The sequence below is a fragment of the Phaseolus vulgaris genome, chromosome 7 (assembly GCF_051622355.1).
Source record: "Phaseolus vulgaris cultivar YP4 chromosome 7, ASM5162235v1, whole genome shotgun sequence".
NCBI lineage: Eukaryota > Viridiplantae > Streptophyta > Magnoliopsida > Fabales > Fabaceae > Phaseolus > Phaseolus vulgaris.
The window spans coordinates 53,190,582-53,208,106 of record NC_143504.1 but is presented as its reverse complement, the minus strand read 5'-3'; the positions used below and the strand labels follow the sequence as shown (position 1 = coordinate 53,208,106).

At 28.7% G+C, this 17,525-nt stretch overlaps 1 protein-coding gene across 1 annotated transcript; it reads right to left on the bottom strand.

Annotated features, from left to right (window-relative positions):
- Positions 1–392: 392 nt before the first annotated feature.
- LOC137830197 (uncharacterized) lies at positions 393–5,966 on the bottom strand. The gene is made up of 8 exons (XM_068637380.2): positions 5,585–5,966; positions 5,164–5,490; positions 4,451–4,825; positions 2,914–3,123; positions 1,832–2,203; positions 1,465–1,708; positions 1,233–1,380; positions 393–1,139 (listed from the first exon to the last, which is right to left on the bottom strand). The coding sequence occupies exons 1-8, from the start codon at positions 5,616–5,618 to the stop codon at positions 762–764; spliced, it is 2,088 nt and encodes a 695-aa protein (XP_068493481.1). The 5' UTR covers positions 5,619–5,966; the 3' UTR covers positions 393–761.
- Positions 5,967–17,525: the final 11,559 nt, after the last annotated feature.

Here is a 17,525-nt window from a genome sequence, read left to right as displayed (position 1 = left end):
CCACCCACAGGAAGCTTAAAATAAAAGGCATAATTGATTGAGTTTCTATTATACTAAACCTCAATTAAGTGTACATGCATGTTACTAATTGATTATAAGCTTCTTTTCAACTTGCTCACTCTATATGCATGTTATTAATGTTACGAGAAGTAATGAGATTAAAAATAATGCTTTTTAAAATTATATTATATTTTGAAATTGAGATTTAATAATTTTGAAGTATGAATTTAAAACTGACCACCATGGTGCCACTCAAAGTCCACAAAACTATACATGGGAATCCACCCAAACTTTCAAGGGATCAACACTATGCACTCCTTTTAAGCTAAGAAAAAAAAGGGTTGCGGACTCACTTAGTGAACCCCTAGTTACCCCATTGGCTACTACAACACTATGCGTCGTTGAATTTGATTGATGATAGTGAAGCTATGCGGGGGTATATATATTTATAATTAAAAAGGCTTTTGATGCCAATCTGTAAAAACAAACTAGATTACACATATATACAAAATTCATCCACACGTGAAAACACTGTCTTGTAGAGGAGGAAAGAATGGTGATTTACCGAGGAGGATGGCATAAGCGACCTCAGAAGAATCCTCTCTAGTCAGCAACAACACCAAGAAATCCCCAATCACTTGAAAGAAAACACCACCAGTTATGTTTTCCACCTTCAGCTATGGGAAAGAAAACTTATCAAAATCATGGTGTGAAAAACCTTTGGGTACATATTCGGGGTTAGCTTGCTCTTCCAAGCACTTTCATCGTCCTTCATGAAGATCTTCAGAGAAAACAGCCGTCCTCGAAATGTTGTCGTGGTCAAAGGCACTTAGACCAGAGTAAGGACCCGAAGAAAACATTGAAGAAGTCCCATCAGACTCATAAGTTGTAGAGGACTGTCTCATGTTGGGCGGTGCATTGGATGAGGCTAACACAGGATCATGACTTTCAGTGATGCGCTGCACCATTTTAAGTGACTGTACCACTTCACCCATTGTAGGTCGCTGGCTTGCTTCAGGAGCAACACAGGCTGCTGCGATAGTGCAAACACGTACAAAATCTTCTTTTGGGTACCTTCCCCCAAGCCTTGGATCAGCAAGTTCTTCCAACCGATCCTTATCTCTAAGAATAGGTCTTGCCTGAAAGGGATACCACGTAATTATTGTATAATCAATATAAAGCTCCAAATAAAAATTTTGAACTTGCGAGGGAATGCTACGTATGAATCTAACCCAAGTAACAAGGTTCTCTTGTCCAGTTGGCTGTGACATATCCACTGGTTTCCTTCCGGTCAGCAGTTCCAGCAAGACAACCCCATAACTATAAACGTCGCTTTTAACAAGTAGATGTCCAGTCATAGCATACTCAGGAGCTACATACCTACATAAAAGTTTGATTTCATCTTAAAACTAAATTAAATGGAAATAATTAGTATAATACAGAAAATAATAGAATGAGACTAACCCAAATGTGCCCATAACTCGAGTAGATAGATAATTAGCCCTGCCTTCAGGTGCCTGTTTAGCTAGACCAAAATCTGCAACTTTAGCATGAAAGTTGTTCTCAAGCAATATGTTGGAAGCCTTGAAATCTCTGTGTATAACACAAGGCTGTGAATCTTCGTGCAGGTATGCAAGTCCTCTTGCAGCATCAAGGGCAATCTTCATTCTAGTGTCCCAATCCAAAGGGCAATTTATTCCCGGGGGACCTAGGACAAAGGCCAGTTACAATTAAGCATAATATAATAGTTTCAGAAACAGCATCATTGTAACCTTGAAAGAAGAAAACGTATAAATTCAAGACTAAAAGCTGATTTGAGAAGTTATGTTACCATGAAGCCAGGCCTCCAAACTTCCATTCGAAACAAGCTCATAGCAAAGTAGATTTTGTGACGAGTCACGATTACTATAGTATCCCACTAGTTTTACAAGGTTACGATGATGCAACCGACTAAGCATCTCAACCTCAACCAAAAATTCTTTGTCACCCTGTTGCCCTCCACTAGTAAGCCTCTTAATTGCAACAGCAGTTCCATCATTCAAGACACCTTTATATACTCTACCAAAACCTCCTTCTCCAAGTACGCTTGCTAGTTCAAAATTATTTGTAGCTTCTTTAAGTTCTTCATAAGCAATAAAGCGTGTACTGGTTGGATGGGGAAGAGACCCAACAGCTGGAACTGTGCTTTCAGTCCTTGTCTTTTCTGTAGAAAAGAGAGCAAACCTTAGTAGCAGACCTAGAAGACAAAATACTAACACGAAAATAATAAAAAGATACGAGCACCACAAGTTTCTGTATTTTTGCTTTCAATCTGTGTTCATCAATAGACATCTGATTTCTCCATAAATATTAAGTATATAAGTTGAATCACAGACATTTCTACCTTTTAATAGCTGAAAAACTCATGTTGGGTTGAAATCCTGAAGAAGAATTTAGGTATCTCAATAAGGTAAAATGTGGTCTTCGCTGTTTTCTTCCAAACAGATTTATAACTATGTTAAAAATTGGCAGCCTTCATCGCGCCAACAGTATAAATATTCTTGCTTCAGTTGAAAAAATTGTACACTATACTAATTCTCACAATCAATGATCACAATTTACAATATACACATCCATATTGAATTCCAACGGATATTTTGTCGTACACTTAATAAACCACTCTGAAAATACTCGAACTAATTGCAATTAATTTAGCTCAGGGAACTTCTTTTCTCCTTATTTCTGTGTCATGAGAAAAAATTTGTTTAAGGGAACCCAGGTTGCCCTCCTCTAGTTGATATACTTATTGCCTTCACAATATCCAAATATTAAAAAGGTCACTAAGCATAATCCATAGCAGCTTTGACCTTTAATATGCTGTTACAGGAATGAAAAAAAGAAAAATAACAGGGAGTTCGGAATAGAAATAGTTACCAGTTTCCGTGGGAGGTGTTTTTCTCTTTCGCCGCATCGTGCATAAGCAAAGTATAAGTACACATAAAATGGAAATGAAGAGTACGCCAGTCACAATTCCAAGAATAAGAAGCAAGTTTGAGTGCCTTCCCCTGTCAGAAGTACTCGATAATGAAGTTGGAGGTGCTTGTCTGTGAGGAGCTTTTGTAGGTGATGTAGCAATTGTAGGAGCTGCATTAGAATCCAATCCAAATATATGTTATTATATTATACATTGAATGCATTGATTTCATTATTAACGCATCCTTTAAGCCCCACGAAGAGGCTGTTGTTTGAAGTTCCTCTTCCAAAGAATTCAGAAACCATAAAAATAATCTGGTACCACGATAGATTACTCGAGTACATCCTCTAAAGCTTTGAGAGATCAAAGAAGGAACATTGGATAATTTACTATAAAATTCTATATAACTTATTAAAGTTATACAAAAATGTGGCAACAAGCCAACAAGGAAGACTAACACATGCATTGAAGTGTTTGTAGTTGTGGAATCACAGATGCAAACTCTTGAATTTGGGTTCGGTTCAACTCTATTTTGGTTGCATCTATAGTCAAGAGGGATCTCTTAGCACGCACTACCTAGGATTGGGCATCTAAAGCATCGATATAAGAAGGCACTTTTATAATAGGAAAGCCAAATAGACAATTGGTTGTATCTATAGTCAATAGGGATCTAAGCTTACCCTCCTCATAGGATTAGACATCTAAAGCATGGATATTGTAAGACTCTTTTATACTAGGAAAGCCAAAGAGACAAGTAGCATTTTGGACGGTTGAGGGTGGCTCGATATGAAATCTATGATAAGTTTTAATACCATGTTAAATTTCGGCTAGGTCTAACTCAACCCCAAAAACTAATATATGAGGTGAAGATAGTCCAAATCTTACAAACCCTAATTCATACATATCTATAATTGGTATGGGATCTTAATACAAACCACAAGCACAAATAGCTAAACAGTTTGATGTTATGACTTATTGGCAATATAAAAGCAATTATCTCAATTAACATTTCACAATATAACACTTTCATAAGTATCAAAGTTACATGATTTATATGTTGGAGATCACATATCTACTAGAAATATGACCAAATTATAGTATATATAAATGGGTGGGAATTGTACTTTGTATATTGATTTTGTAAGGTTGAATTAGACTTAAAATTCAATTTCTAAAATAATATGAGAGTCTATCCTAACACAGTTTGTTAGACCTATCTTATCACCCGCTATCAATATCGTATTCCTTATAGCATCAAAATATCTATCTCTTCCTTTGTCACCACTTAGCATCAACATTGAAAAAAAAAGGACATGAAATTAAAACAATTAAATGGAAGTAGTCAAGACAGTAAGATTTACATATTTTAAAAGGTTCCAAATAAACATTATATGTGGGCTTTTTATACAACAATATTTCACTGTAAGTGTTAGTTCCAATTATCAACAACACCCAAGCATCACGATTCGTAAGGACGTATTTCATGATTTTAGATACCTTGAGAAGGAGGTGGAGCTTTAAACCACGTTATATTGAGGACACTGTAGTTGCCCACATATCTGCTGTCTAGTTGAACTTTATGCAATGAAAGCGACGAATTTATTTTAGCGGCTTCATTGGCCGAGAAACTGATCCCTTTATTTGGAGTGATATCCATCGATATGTTCAATGTCGACAAGCTCAGCAGGTAAAATTTAATAATTTCAATTTGGGTAGTATTGAGCACAAGTTGGGTGGCCAAGTCATTGAGAAAAACAACATTCCAGTCGGGGTTTAGAGAGACATTCAAAAGAAGCAAGTCTAGCTTTATGGGATAAGCACAGTGGCAAACCTCACTGCCTCGTTTCCACACCATGTCTTGTCTGCAACAATCTGGCATGGTTTATAATAAAATTAATCCAGCAATTAGAAATTTAAAAAAACACATTTCAATAGCACTAGAATACCAATTTCAAGTAAACTCCTATTTAGCCCCTAAATTTGTGAGAGCAATCACAAGAATCAGAAAATTGTGAATTTTAAATCCTTGAAACAAAAAATCCTATCATTTTAGTCTCTCAAATGTACAACTCACTATCATTAGTTCCTAAACTTTATAACTTGCTATAATTATATCTCCTAAAAGAGATTCCATGACAGCACTTTGCAAGTTCAGGAACTAAAATGAGGGTTAACTTAACTCCATTAGAAAATATTTTTGCTCGAATTACCTGAAACATAAGGGGACAACGGTGGTTGAGCGAGAGCAGAAGGAATTGCATCAGCAATAGGATGCATAGGGGCAATATTCTTAAACCCAGAACCCGGAGGTTCCAATTGTTCTCTTCCTGCAGTGAAATTGGCACGTGATGGAATTGGTGCAGGCAAATGCTTCAATCCAAGAGCATTTGCCAGTAGTGGCAGATCACCATCAACAACAGGCGGTGCAGCAGCTGGAGATAAGGAAGGTGTTTCCTGTTGGAGTGTTCTACCACATTCACCATACTCAACCACAAACCACACCGTGCAAGACAACACAAGCAACCATTTCAACCCACCTGCATTATTTGCCAAATGTCAAACAAACCCAATCTAACAAAAAAGAAAAAAAAAATACTCAAGATTGGTCCACCCACGAAAACCTATCATTACCGGTTAAGGAGGTGGAACCGGCGAGCAGCGACATCGGCGATGCCGGAACGGTCCAGATCTACAGCGTTGAGATAAAATCAACGGTCGATAGTGAGCTGGAGGAGTGAAGTGGGAGTCCGAGTGAAGAAGGTGCACATGACTGAGTTGAATCGAAGGTGTCACTGTTACCGGTTGCTTAATGGTTACTTGCCCGGTGGCCTGAGGAAGAAGGTTTGCGTTTGGGGAAAAGGTGGGTGTGTGGTGAACTACTGTTTGTTTGTGTGATTTTTTTCGTGAGGAAGGGTTAATTAATGTGTGGTGGGTCCCTCCCGAAGGTGGTGGCCACCGTTAACGACAAAAGAGTGACATTAACGGTAAACTAACGGTAAGAAGTTATAAGGACAGGAGCTCTCTTAAAACATTTTGCAGTGATAAGAAGACTCATTACTATCTTTACACCCTGTGTCACTCCAGGGAATCTTTTTTTTTTCGCAGAAATATTATTATAATATTGGTAATTTACCAATAAAAAAGTATTAGTTGACAATTGCTTCTTATTTTTTTAATTAATTAATTAAAATCTATGAAATTTGAAAGAACGCCCTTTAGAACACTTTTTTATGAACTAAAATCATTGTTAAATTAAACTAAACGTTTAGCTTGCTAAACGTTTAAACTATTTATTTTTATTTAATTATCTATATATTTAATATAACATTAAATATCCCTAAATAAAAATTTAAAACTATTTCCCGGCTAAACTTTTTAAATAGTTATCCTAGGGGTCAAAATTAATACTGATGGGGCTGCTAGGGTATCCTGGTCTGGCTTGAATGTGATTATGCCTTGGTTTGTGCTGCGTTTACTGCTAGGACTAATGTTCCGTAGATGCTTCAGAATCAATGGAATACTTGTCTTAATTCTTGTGGGACAATCAAGTTTAGGGTAACTCATATTTTTCGTGAAAGGAATGCTGTGCTGATAAGTTGGCTAATTTAGGATTTATTCATAGAGAATCATTTCATTGGTATAATAGACTCTCAGCTAGTCTGTTCTTAGAATTCTTTATGAATAGGTATAATCTACCTATGTATCGTTTGTGTTAACATATGGGTTTTGGTCTAGTCCCCCCATATTTTTGTATTTTCTTTTTTTTTTCTTTTTTTTAATAATATTTTTTTTCATGTGATGGCAGATGATTGTTGTTATTTGAGGTGTCAGTTTAGCTGAGATGTCAAGTTGCATAGTGATGCCTAACACGAAAACTTTATAAAAAAAAAATAGTTTAAATTTTATTTAAGTATATTTTCAAGTACAGGTAATAATTAGCACATAAATGAGTTAAAATAATATTTGTGGGAAATATTGTAGTAAAAGAAAAAATATTTATATTAGGGATGTGGGAATAATCTATTTATTATTTATCTCGTTCATCTAAAATTTAATTAATTCAATCTATTTATAAAAAAAAAAAACTGGAACAAATTCATCCATTACTTTAATGATTATTAATATTGAATGGACAAAAAATAATTCAATAATTTAAAAATAAACAAAAAATACATTTTTAAAACTTGTTTTACAAAATATATTTTAAAAAATTGATTTTCAAAATAAAAAATAAGTAATTTATAAAACAGATTTCCTCATATCCTACATATAAAATAACAAGGAGGTGTTTTTTTTCTTCTACATATAAGAATCTAAGATACACTTTTAAATGTTTTAATTGTTATATATTTCGTATCATTAAATTTTGTTAAGCATATTAATGAAACATTCGGGTAGATATGATTTGTTGGGTCGTTAATAAGATAAGTAATTTTTATTGATTGAAAAAAACATTCATCTTAAGTGATGCTATTAATACAACTACTACTTAAAATATGTAATGTCACAAATATCTCTAAAATAAAATTTAGTTTATGCTATCATTAGTTAAAACTAACTAATTTTTTATTAGTTTTAATAGTCTTTATAATTTTATATTTGTTTTTTATATATAAAAGATAAGGTAGCATGATTTTTGTCTATTTTTTTATTAAATGTTAATGATTTATAACGGGTGAAGTTTTATCAAGTGGATTAAAATTGATTAAAAATTTAAATCTCAAAATTGATTATTTGATTATTTTTTATCTAATCCACTATAATTCAAATTTATATTATTCATTTATTTTTTATTTTTTTTAATTTAAATCCCTCCTTTTTAAAATGATAAAATATTTATTTGATGTTTTATTTATTTTGTTCTAGTTTAATATCTGTAGAACATTTATAAATACGATATTTATTCTCAATTTAAGATTTTTTTTAAGTCGCGGGTTGATTGCTTGATTTGAAGATTTGAAGTTATTAAACTGATAGTTAAGCGTGCCTAATTAGTTGGTGACATTTGTGATAATTTTGTTTTTAGAAGGTTAATTGCGTAGGTCAATGTGTATTCAAGGAGAATAAAGTGTTCAGGCATATGACTAAAGTTACCGTTAGTTTTTGTAACAAAAAATATATTATTTGGATATTGAAAAGTACACTTTCTTAATCTATATGAATATTCTTTTTTAACGAGATAACACGACAAAGTAACATATGTCTATTTTAATATAAAAATTAACTTCAGCGAGTATTTTGTCAATATTTCTTGAGAATTTAATAAAATAAATAAATAAAATCCAACAAGTACATTTTTAACTTTAGTAAATATTTTATTTTAAAAATCATTCAACATAAAGGAGATACTAAAATACTGTAGTAGTTAGTTTAAACTTGAAATAAACATTTTAAAATAATCACTTATTTAAAAAGTGAATAGGTTATTAAAATAAATAAAATTATTTTAAAATAAGTAATTACATAAACATAAAAAATATATTTATTTTATTAAATAAATATTAAAACACAAATAAATTTATAGGTTAACTTGAATATGTTCTCCATAAAAAATTGTTATTATATATATATATATTAAATACTCAATAAAAAAGAAAAAAAGTTAGATACAATTCATTATCAATATGTGAATTTATATTTTCAATTTGATAATATAAATGATAAAAGAATTTCATTAAAGACTTTTATATATCTATAAATAATATAATTGAGAACAAATAAAAATGTGTCACATAAAAAAACAATAAAAAAAAATTACCAAGTAAAAAAAAAAATCTACACACATGATTGTCCAACAAACAACATAATGTGTTCATTGAATTACTAACTTAGGTATAGTCTACCTTTGTATCGTTGTTTTAACATATAAATTTTGGTTTAATCTTTCATATTTTTATATTTTATTTCTTTTTTTTAATAATAATATTTTTTTATATAATGGTAGATTATTGTTGTTTGAGGTAGTGATGTTTAGCACGAAAATTTTATATGAAAAAAAAACTAGAACTCACTATTTTGTCTTTCTAATACCTTAGTCAGTTATTATTCTCTTATTTTCCATTTATTATGTCTCTCTTATTCTTTACTCACTCGCCGCCTCTATCACCTTATTAATCAGATAAAGATAAATTATTCAAGATGAATGATTTACATAATAATTCATAAATCAAAATAAATATTTAGAAATTTTGAATCATTAACTTAAGTTAAAAGTTTTTGTACGTGTGATATTTTTAAAAAATATTACTCAAACAAATGTTCTATATACTGAAACAAGATTGCAAGTTAATGATTTATAGAAAAATATTATTTCATCACTCTTATTATTGACAAAAACATTGATAAAATGATGACATGATATTTATCCAAAAACGAATTTTACAGATAAAATGACCTCGTGCATTTTATATTAATAATCACTTAATTCCACCCTAAAAGTTCTTGTGCATTTTACAGATAAAAAATACTAGTATATATATTCACCTTCCCCATATGTTATACTATTTGGGTGGTCATGTGTGAATTCCGTATCTAATAAATAAATAATTTCATTTTTTTAAATGACTTGTTTCATAGTTTTTCATTACTAAGATCATAGAAATTTGTATACATATAATAAATATCATATCAGACATTTGTACTATATTTTATAATATGACTTTTTATTCTTTTAATTGTTATTATTTATTTTTGTTTAAAATTAAGTTTTAAAAAAAATATGTTTTAAAAGTTATTTGCCATAGTCGTCTCTATCATAAAATAATATATAATAACTGATGTAGTTTTGACTTATGGTTTGTGTAAGATTTTGGTTAATCCTACCGCGAGTCATTCAAACCATTTGAGTCGCGTTGGGAATGAAAGCCTTTTCCGACGAAGTTGTCAACAATAGTGTTTGTTTTTCTCGTCACGTTTATAGGTTTGTCGATGATGTTTTCGGATGATGTTTTTCTCCTTTTCAGCACAAGAACAGAACAGTTGGTGTTTCTTTTTCAATTTCAAAAGTGGGTTCTTTGGGTTTGAAACTGAGGCCTCCCAAAGTTTGATGACAGAGATTGTGATTGTGAGGTAGATTAGGCCAAGAGATTCGACAATGATGGGACAAAGGTCTGTTAATCATACCACTTGATGACCATTTTTGATTTTGGAGAAATTTAGAACAAAAGTGTTAGGATTTTTGTGTTTCTTAATTGGGAGATGAACATATAGAAATTGATTCACCAAGATGTAAGTTTCGATGGGGCCACATATCACACAAGATTCCATTATCAGTAAAAGACAACACAAACATTTAAAAGTGCTATGAAACGGAGATCTAAAATTTAAAACATTCATCTTAAATTAATATTTTTTTTTCTCAATTCAACTATTCGTCATTTAAAACTCAAAAACTATTTTTTCTTAATATTGAAACGTACTTAAGAGACTAACCTATTACACCATTTTTTTACATCTTAGATTGACCGAATTTGATGTGTTGTTTTATTTAAATATATTTAAACTTCTCTCCAAGTATATATAGATAAATTCATAAATTTTTAGTATTAAAAAATTACATAAAAAAATTAATATGTAATGTATTTATGACACATTAATAGTATATAATATATATTGTAATGACTATGAGTAGATATAGAATTCTCTTAATGTTAATAATGTATTATTATATGTATATTTAAAATAATTTAGAAAATGAATATATATATATATATATATAATTACGTGTTTTTTTATGTCTAAATGATTTGTGATGATATTGTTGTTATAGACATTATAAAGTCGGTAAGAAACAATTTGGGAAGGAATATTCTTTATATATGATTATAAATAACAAAAATATAATTATATTTTAAAAACAAAAATAATTTTATTTCAACTCCTAAATTATTTGGATACCCACAAATCAAATTTTGAATAAATATTAAAAAAAATTAGTCATAAAATAGTCTATAGAATAATAAATCTAATTATTTTAGGATTCTTAGTATGACTTTCTTTTTACATTAAGTATCAAGATGTATAAGAATGAATATTCACAAATTTTTTATTTTAAGTTTTTTTAATGTAATATTAATATTTTAGTTTCTTTATATATAATGTTCATGATTTATTGATATAAAATTTTTTTAGGTAATTTTCTATGATGAGAATCGAACACCAATGAACACAAGCTTTTTCCTACAAGGTTTATTAAAAGGAAAATTATATACAACTTTTTTTACAAAAAAAATAATCTTAAAAGTTAAAATTAGTTTACACAAAATATTTTGTATCAACTTTTTCATAATATTTTTTTAAAATTTTTACTTTTTAATTTATGTATAATCTTTTTTAAGTCTATACAAAATTATATCCAAACACCATTATTAGAAAGCGAACTTTAAAATAAAGACAATTGAGATTGAAAGTTGCGATAATGAAACTTGATTCTTTGGTGGATTTGCCTCTCATAAAGTGTCATATTGGATGTAAATGAGTTTTTAAACACCATTTATACGTATAAGACTCATTTGGTTGCCAAGGGTTATAATCAAACTAAAGGTATTAAATATTTTGAGACTTTCTTTCCAATAGTTAAAATTACTATCATTATGTTTAGCAAGTGCTTAGGAATACGTTTTTATCAAATAACTATGCATTTCTTCATGACAATCTTGATGAAGAAATTTACATGACTCCTCTCGTAGACCTTAATCTTTCTCATCCAATGCAAGTTTTTAAACTTAAAAATTCTTTATATGAACTAAATTGTAGTTAATCATTATTTATTTATTCTCACAAACAATCATTCTTTCATAACTCTAATACATTGTTAGAAAGTTCACTTTTAAGTTAACTCAACTTTATAAAATGGGTTCATAAAATAAGATTTGTGATCATATGTTATCTTTAGTGTGTGTGAGATTTCCAATAATTATTAATATTATTTATTAGTTTAACGGACAAGTAAATGATTTTTGGTGGGGATAGAAACCTATACTTGAATGTTACTAATGAATTAAATAAAATACATGAATTGAGATGTCATGAATCAATTTCCATTCAATATCATTAATAGCGTTTGAGTTGGGCTAGTGAAGTATTTGTGAATATAGCCATATGTTTTAACAAAGAAAAAATCCGTACATTTGTGAATATATTATTATTTGGACCCTTCACTTATATTTCCTTGTTTAAAACTGGGGCTTAATTAATTAAATCAAAATTTGTCTGAGTTCAAACAATAAAGAAACAAGAAATATACAGAATTACTACTCTATTGGATAATAGAAGTCCGTACTAGAAATTACACATAATATCAAACAAAAATACCTATATATAAGAGACCTCAACTATAATAGTAGTGAGAGAAAAAAACGATAGAAACTACACATAAAAAAAGTATGAAATAAAAAAATTATATATAAAGAGAGATCACAAGCATAATAGTATAGAAATAGAAAAAATGGTTACAATAAATAAAAGTTCAGTTTATAGTGTGAATATGAGTAGATAATGGGTAAACGAAACAACAAATATAACTCTAATGCATTAGATAAAGTGGATTCAAGATGTATCCAAACTCTTTTTTATATATGATTATATTTATAATTATTTTTCGTAATTTCTCATTTAATTTCAAATCACGAAAGAAATTTTCTTCATTAATGTTTTTTTTCATCCTAAAACCTAAAAATTAATTAAGTCCAAACAAGAACATAAACCTTGGTAAAGATTTAGTAAATATGTCATAATACTATCTTTAAATGCCACTTTCCTAATCTTAATTTCTCCAAACTCAACTACTTCGATAAATGAAACTTTACATAAATTTGTTTAATTATGATAAATTTAATGATCAACATATGGATAACACATTAATAATTATAAAGTCTAGAAGAATATCTAGTTCATTTATCATTTCCTTTAACCACATTCTTTACAAACTTGGTAATACTGATAATATTAATATGAAAGTTATGTTCCTTTTATATAATATAATAATTTTCAAACTATCATCTGTTTTTCATATAAATTATGACATTTTAATTTTTATTTAATAAAAATGTTATATTTTTATTGTTTTTTGTGTTGGCTAATATTTTATTAGATTCCTTTTTAATTCTCTTATTCTTTCTCTTAATTTTTGACCCAAAACTCAGTTAACAAATAAAAGTTATTAAGACTCCAAAGTCATTTTAAATAATCACATCTCAAAATTTCTCTACTCACATTTGTAAATAATCACATCTCAAAATTTGTCGACCACTTAAGCACCTCTCAAAACCTCCTAATTTTGATTGAAATTGTTTAGCTTGCATGATTTTCTTAATTTTATTGTAATAATGATTAAATAAAAATTATTTTTAATTTATTCTACGCACCAAATGTTGACAGTGATGTTTCATTATCATAACTAAAAAAATCAAATGGAGAAAGAAAGATTATATATATATATATATATATATTCAAATTGTGACAAACATGATCAGTGGCACCAGAATCAATAATCCAAGATTCTTTTATAGAAGATAGTGAAGAGATAAACTTACCTGTTGAAGAATGCTCAGTATTGGGGATCTCATCCGTAGAGATGTTGCCGACTTGATTAATTTGAGTGTGAGAGGCAGGATCCTCAAGGTTTTGCTGACGCAAAATGTTGGTAAGGAATTGACACTGTTGTGATGTAAGTTGAATCCCCTTTACATCCTGTTCTTTAGGAAAAAGCTCAGAAAAAGTGTCAGTAGTAATCATATTATTGGCTTGGGATGTCCAATTGGTGAACTTGTAGCCAGGAGGGAACCCATGCTTTTTATAACAGGTGTCAACAGTGTGGCCAAGACGATTACAAAAAATGCAGACTTTTCTAGTAAAAGAAAACTTTGAGGTTTTAACATTACCAGAAGGAAAACCTACTTTGTGAAAACAAACAGCCTCAGTATGACCATATTTACCACAAAAATTGCATGTAATAGTGTGACTACTATTAAGACTATGAAGACTAGGGTTTTCATTAAACATTGCCTAAAAGATTTTTAAAACCAATCAAGATTTTGAAAGAGAACAGAAAAAAAAATCAAGAACAGCAAAGAGGGAAATAAAAATCAGAGAGAAGCGTAGCAGAACTCTTCATTCGAAGAGCTCTGATACCATATTACAGTAAATGAAGATGAATATTCCTTGTCTGATGTGATGCTTTAATGTAGCGTACGTAAAAGAGAGGTTTTGATAAACCCTAATTGTAGAGAGAAAAATAAATATAAAAGAAACTTTTATTCACTTGTATATTAGAGAGTAAAATGTAAAATACATGGTGTATATAAGAAAAAGATTAAGACCTAGTGGAAACAGAAAAAGGAAAGTTGGGTCAAACAAACAAAGTCCAATAATTTAAAATAGAAAATTAAATATATTAACATGTTGTTTTCTGTAATTATATTATCACTTTCGAAATATTGTTGTTATTTTATATGTAGATATTTTGACAAAAGTACTTTAAGATACATTTTGTACTTAAACCAAATAATTAATTAATACTGTTAATTATCCTTAGTAATAAATTTTCATCATTTATAATTTTATATTATATTTTATAATGTCTTTTAAATTTGTAAACTACACTTTTTTTTTAGAAAATGTTGTTTTCTGTAATTATATTATCACTTTTGAAATATTGTTGTTATTTTATATGTAGATATTTTGAAAAAAGTACTTTAAGATACATCTTGTACTTAAACTAAATAATTAATTAATACTATTAATTATCTTTAGTGATAAATTTTCATCATTTATAATTTTATATTATATTTTATAATTTCTTTTAAATTTGTAAACTACACTTTTTTTTAATTGACGAGATTATAAATGTTAATTGGTTAATGAATATAAAATATTAAAATTTATAATTATGACAGTTAAAGATATTGTATTATTTTTCACTATTACCTTAATTTAAAATCATGTTATTTATAAGTTTAAAATGTCTTTCTATTTAGATGCTACCATGATTCCAATTAGACACCACTTTATCCTTTGTAGACACACAATCTATAATAGTATTGAAAATATCGACGTGTGTACAAAATAAGGATTATAAATAATATTATATACAATAAAAAATGTTATTATTTACATATTTTTTAAGTAGTCAATATTCTTTAAGATAATGTAGAATCTTACTAAAACAATGTAGAAAAAAAAACACACTATTGTATTAAATAATAGAAATTCACACACACGATATCACACGTTTATAGAGTATCAAACAAGAACTTTATATAAATTTCTAAATAGTATAAATTCCAATATCTTTAATTATCTTTCATACATTTCTTTACTTATTTTGATCATCTCTAACTTTTTTTTATATTTGTTTTATTTTTTATACATTTCTAATTTACATTACATTTGATTAGTTTTTATCTATTTTATTTGAATTTAAGTCCCCTTTTCTCTATTTTTTATTTTATTTTTAAGTTATTTTATAATTTTCTATCATTTACTTTTCAACATTGACAAATTCTTCTTGCATCTCTATACTTTCTCTTTGTACCTCCATACTTTTTTTTTTAAATTTCAAAAGTACTCTTCTAAGTATGGTGAAGAGTGTTGTGTCTTCTTCTTCATTTTCAAGTGGTGATGGTTGATGGTGAACGTTTGTGGTTGAGGTAGTTTTTGTAGTGTTTTTATTAGTAGTGACTGTGTTTTTGTTCACTTATTGTACAATCTGGAAGGCAGAAACACAGAAAAAAATAACTCACCAAGGTGGAAAAATGAAGTACAAAACTAAAAAAAAAAATATATCTTCGCATTATAGAAGAAACTTTTGCTTTCGATGATTCATAATCCACTTCATGAAACTATTGCAAGTGCAACAATAGTTATTTTCTTGATAGGATTTTTTTGATGTAGTACATTAAAACATGTCAAATGATGAAACTATTATCTGAAATGTTGTAGTTGAAGAATAATGAAAGTGTTACACCTAGAAGGGAGGTATGGAGGTACGGGAGTGAAACTGAGATTATCTAAAAATATGAGGTTATGTTTTATTTAAGGTTATTTATTTTTTTTAAAAAGATTAAAACTAACTTTTCATAATTAATATGTAGGTGTAAGAGGAAGATATTGAGGTAGAGGGAGAATATGATTCAACAACATTTATGTGTATACAATCCATTTATAATTGTTTTTAATATCTTTTTCATTTTTCTAATTTCACTTCAAAAAATATTTAACTTAAAAAAAAAGCTTAACATTTTGTAAAGCTTGATTGGGAATTAAAAACTAGTAAACTATCTAACCAACTATCATCTAGTGGTTCAATGAAAACTTGTGTACAAGAGATTAGCGGTAAACATAATTTACACATGTAATAGAACAAGAAATATAAATGCTTGGTTTACATTGGTTCACTGTAGTTTAACTATGTTAAATTTCTTTCAGTCAACTCTTTGAAAAGTTGTACTATAATCAAGTTATTACAAACAAATATTTGCCACAACAACAGTTGACTTACACAAGTATAAAAATATCTTTTCTAAAATATCCTTTTTAATCCTTTTGAAATAAAGAATACAAAAGATGATGATTAATGTGAAAAAATTCTTAATGCATAGGTTGTTACTCTTTTATTTTATAAAAAGTTCTAATTAATGTTTAAAAATCTAATGAGTAAGATCATTACCGATGGATCATCAACTAATCGCATAAGAGAATATAACACGACTATTAACCCAAATCTTGAACATAAAAGGTTTGTAAATCTTTGTCATTTATATCTTGGTTAGTTTATACATATAGACAATATGAAAATAACTCACTTAAAACTCCAACATAATTTTCTAACAAAATGGTACCAAAGTCAGTGATAGACCTAATGATCAGCTGAGACAAAAACAATGGAGTTGAGAATAGGTCACTCTTGTATACAAAATCTTCTTAACAGGGATTTAGGTTACTAGGGATTTAGGTTGGGATGAAGAATAGTATATGTAAAATTTATTATTGAGTACTTATTGACAAACAAGAATTTTCGCTCAAAGAAGCTTATAATGTGTAAACTTGAACCAGAGATAATTGGAGTTTAAATATAGGTTGATGTTTTGTATTGTAAAAAAAAAATGGTCAATTTGAACAATACACAAGTATTAAAGATTCATAAATATAATACAAGTTTTAGATTGTAGATGTTATCAAGTTTTTAGTGGGCAATTAGTCCTTCCACCTTATCAAATTTAAATCTATATCCGATTTATATGTGAAATGAAAAAAATGCCTTTAAATAAAAGAGGAGTGCGAAATGAAAAAAAAAATGTTTTTAAATAAAAGAGGGGTGCAGATAAAAAATATTTTCGGAACCTTTTTTTAGAACATATTTCAATTTCCAAAACAATTTTCTGAATTCCAGAAATTATTTTGTAGAATGCATTTCCAGATTTTTTTTTCATATTTTTTTTCTTTTTCCAGAACATATTTTTTGTATTTCGGATTTTCTCGAAATTTTGATTTTCAAATTCTAACACAATAATCTATTCCAGATTTGTTTTTCCATAAGATATTTTTTGGATTTCAAATCCAAAATGAAGGGTAA